The following is a 3,893-nucleotide window of genomic DNA, read 5'->3' as shown; positions in this document are numbered from 1 at the left end:
TTTCAAAATCACGTAGCTTATGGACATAATTAATGAGCTGTTCCGGAACAAGGTTCATTAACATAATTAACGAGTTGCTCATGAGTAAAACTCGTGAACAAATAAATAAGCTGCTCGCGAGAAGCTCATAATCAGATAATTTTCTTAATAAATCGAGTTCAAATAGGATGTTGAGCTCGTCATTTCATGTCGAACCGAGCATGAGTAAACCAAAGCTCAACTCAGCTCAGTTACAACTCTCCCTACCTTAAGGATGCCGACGACTGTAAAAAAGAACCGAACCTCACATTGAAAATTTGGACAAGTGACTGTAATATATTAGTAAAATATGTTTTCAATATATATAGATACGTTTAAAACACAAAATGAAATTTCAATCAAAGCGGACAATATCTAAACAATCCACATAATTCTTATTCCACAAAAAAGCAAAAAGGAGAACTAAACTATCATTACAAACTCTAAAAATAGACCTTGGATATTTATTTAGTCCTCTCTAAATTAGTCCAACCAAAAGTAATGAGTGTCAACATTAAAATTTATAAATATTAATTGTGTACTAATTAATTTGATAAATTAAATTCATTTTGGAAACATTTAATCATTTAGCTTTCATAATAGGTAAAATGCATCCCGAGGTTCCTGATTTTTCATTTTTTAATACATTAAGCCCCGATCTTTTATTTTCTGTCATATTAAGCCCTTATTTATCAAATTGGTTAGTTGTGAATATATAATCCAGTTAAAAAAGTGTTATTTATTATATATGTGTTTAAAATTATATTTTTTTACAGCTCGAAATAAGGTTTTACAGTTTTCCTATAACCATATTACATGTTAAAAACTGTTTCGGACTGTTAAAAATAAAAATTTCGAACACAGGTGAAATGAATAACACTGTATTAACCGAGTTTTATATTCCAAGTTAACGTTTATGGTCATCAGGGGTTTAATGCATCCAAATAAAAGATCAATGATTTAATACACCAAAAAACGAAAGATCAGGAACGTCAGGATTAGAGGTGGCAGAAGTACAGACGACCCGATTACACGATACATAATTTTAGTATTTGAGTTTAGCTTAGTAGGTAATGTGTCATTTTTGGGTTGACACACAAATTTTTGGATTGAGTTAGAATTGATATGCTAACCCAAAAACGACACGAATATTTAAAATTATTGTTATATTCTCTCATGTTTTTATATGTCAATTTATTAATAAAAATAATAAAATTATAATTATTACTTGTAAATATAATTGAAACCTCCTAAATTGTTATAAGCACATTATATAACCCACTAACATGATATTAACGGACTTTTCGATGATTAGTATTAGCAGATTAATCTAAAAATGATATAAGTATTTAAAAATAGTACTATATTTCTTATATTTTTAAAAGTTATAGTTAATATATATGCATAACAAAATTACATGTTACCCGAAAATACGATACGAAATCGACACAAACACGAACAAGTTAACAAGATTGTCACACAAAAGTTATTGGGTTGGGTTTGAGTTTACTCTTTCTAACACAAACCCAAAAAGGACGACATGAACACGACAATTGTCAGGTCTAATTACACATATTAAAAACTGTTTCGGACCATTAAAAATAAAAATTTCTAACATAGATAAAATGAATAACAGTCTATTAATCGAATTTTATATTCAAAACTAACTTTTATATTCATCAGGGGCTTAATGTGACAGAAAATAAAGGATTAAGAGCTTAATATATCCAAATAAAAAATAAGGAGTTTAATGCATCGAAAAAATGAAAGATCAGGGAACTCATGATGCTTTTTTTCCACCATAATATTAAATAGGAACATATATATTACCTAAAAACTAAATAATTGCCCCATGGACCCCCCTGTATACGCCCCTGGTTAAAAGTAAAATTACATCATTTTAAACGTTAGGAGTAAACTTGATTCTGATTGTTAACATTACGGGTATTTTTGCACCTAATTCCTAATTAAAATTTAACACTTCTAAATCCTCAAATTATCTAAATTATGGACTAATTATTTTGATAATCAAAATTCACTTTGGACCCATGTAATCATTTAGCTTTCACAAAATATTAACTCACATGATCATAGTACAATAATTCATTTCATTATGTATATTACTAATAATAATATGAATATAATTATACCTAAAAACTACCAAAATCCCATAATTAATCCCTAATTACACTTAATTAGCAAACATTGGGCCCAAAGCCCACAAACCCATTTGCCCCATCAAAAGAAATTTGAATCCCTTCTTGTTGTATATTTCCTATGATAGAAAGTCCTGATGGAGATGCAGCAAATGCAAAACAAAATGTCCCCACATCATCCACTGGAATCAGAAAGTTCCTAGCTGGCAGCGTCAGAATCGGTCCGCCCGAAAAATAAAACGACACCGTCGGTACTCGAACCGACACAAACCCGTACAAATTATAACACGTATCGAATATCGATACCCCAGAAGCTCTCGGGAGGTTCCCAGTTCCCGCTACAAAAGCATCCCTGAATGCCACGTAAGCTACAGTGGGGAGTCGGGTTACGGCGGTTCCAGTGTCCATCACGACTCCCCCGTTCCCATTCTCGTCGAGCTGGAACACGTTGTCGGATATGGGTATCTTAACGCCTCCGACTCCGAGTCCTGAGAGCCCGATATAGTAGAAACTTGAGGCTCGTGGGTTTCGGATTAAGGGGATCCACGCGGCACCGACTGGCATTGCTCCACGTCCGAATTCCAGTGACCCTGATGAATCGGTGCCCCGGCTTACTAAACAGTAACTAAACGCACCACCCATTTGGCCGCCTAATTGACCCACGAGCGACAACGATCCACCGCCTAACCCCAGTAATCCGGCGGCTCCGACAAACATCCCGCGGTTCCGGTGACCGCACCCGATCGCGACATCGTGAACCACCGTCCCGCCGAATGTAAGTGTTTCAAGTGCAAGCGTTCCTTTTGTGTAGGACCCATCACCGTACATCACCTCATACCGGCACCGGCCACCGTTGCAACCGGAATTCTCGACACGGTCACACACCGCGGAGCTACACGCGACCCCGATAAAAGAAGCGGAATTAGCCGGGTCGAATACCGGATCCGATTGCCGATAACATTGAGTACAAGGTTGACATTGAACCCAAACAATATCACTACCGGAATCAATAACAACATATTGATTCCTCGCCGGACTTCCAACTCCTATTCTAACAAAATACTCCCCACTTCCTTGATTCATCCCGGAAACCACCTCCGCCCCAAAATCCTCCACCGCATAATTCCGGCTCCGGCGACCGGAGAGGCGGCGGAGGAGAAAAGATACCCTTTTGACGTCTCTCTTGATTCGTGAAAGAAATAAGGAATTTCCATGATGGGATTGATTGAAAGATTGAATCTTGTCTCTGTGAAATAGTTCAAGTTTCAATCTTTTTGAAGTGTCATTTTGATTTTTGAGCAATTCTTCAAATTGGGTAATTTTGGAGGGTTTAGTTTTAATTTGGGAAATAGTTTGATTGACATTTAAGAGTTGGAAATTGGGGAAAGAGAGGGAGGAGGAAGAAGAAGAAGAAAATGGGAGGAGAGAGAAAAGAAGAGAGAGAAGATGAAGAGAGGGAAGAAAAAACATGATTATGAAATGTTTTTTGAGTTTTGAATTTCAATATGGAAATTTGGAAGAGGGGAAGAAGGAATTTATTTGGGAGTGTGTGTGGGGTTTGGAATAATTGCAAAGTCCAATTAGGTTTAAGTCTTAACACTTTAAAATTGGGTAAATTTTATCCATGCCACTGAACTTTACTAATTTTCATGATAACACTGCTAAACTTCAAAACGTAATGTAAAGTCGCGTTCTAACATTGTGGCCATTGGCTACTGA

The 3,893-nt window shown here is 35.9% G+C and overlaps 1 protein-coding gene across 1 annotated transcript; it reads right to left on the bottom strand.

The window, feature by feature from the left end:
• Positions 1-2,075: 2,075 nt before the first annotated feature.
• LOC136221693 (protein ASPARTIC PROTEASE IN GUARD CELL 2) lies at positions 2,076-3,664 on the bottom strand. The gene has a single exon (XM_066009119.1). It carries the CDS (start codon positions 3,642-3,644, stop codon positions 2,214-2,216), a length of 1,431 nt encoding a protein of 476 aa, XP_065865191.1. The 5' UTR covers positions 3,645-3,664; the 3' UTR covers positions 2,076-2,213.
• Between the last annotated feature and the right edge of the window lie 229 nt (positions 3,665-3,893).

Source organism: Euphorbia lathyris, chromosome 3 (assembly GCF_963576675.1).
Source record: "Euphorbia lathyris chromosome 3, ddEupLath1.1, whole genome shotgun sequence".
NCBI lineage: Eukaryota > Viridiplantae > Streptophyta > Magnoliopsida > Malpighiales > Euphorbiaceae > Euphorbia > Euphorbia lathyris.
This window is presented reverse-complemented; position numbering and strand designations above follow the sequence as displayed.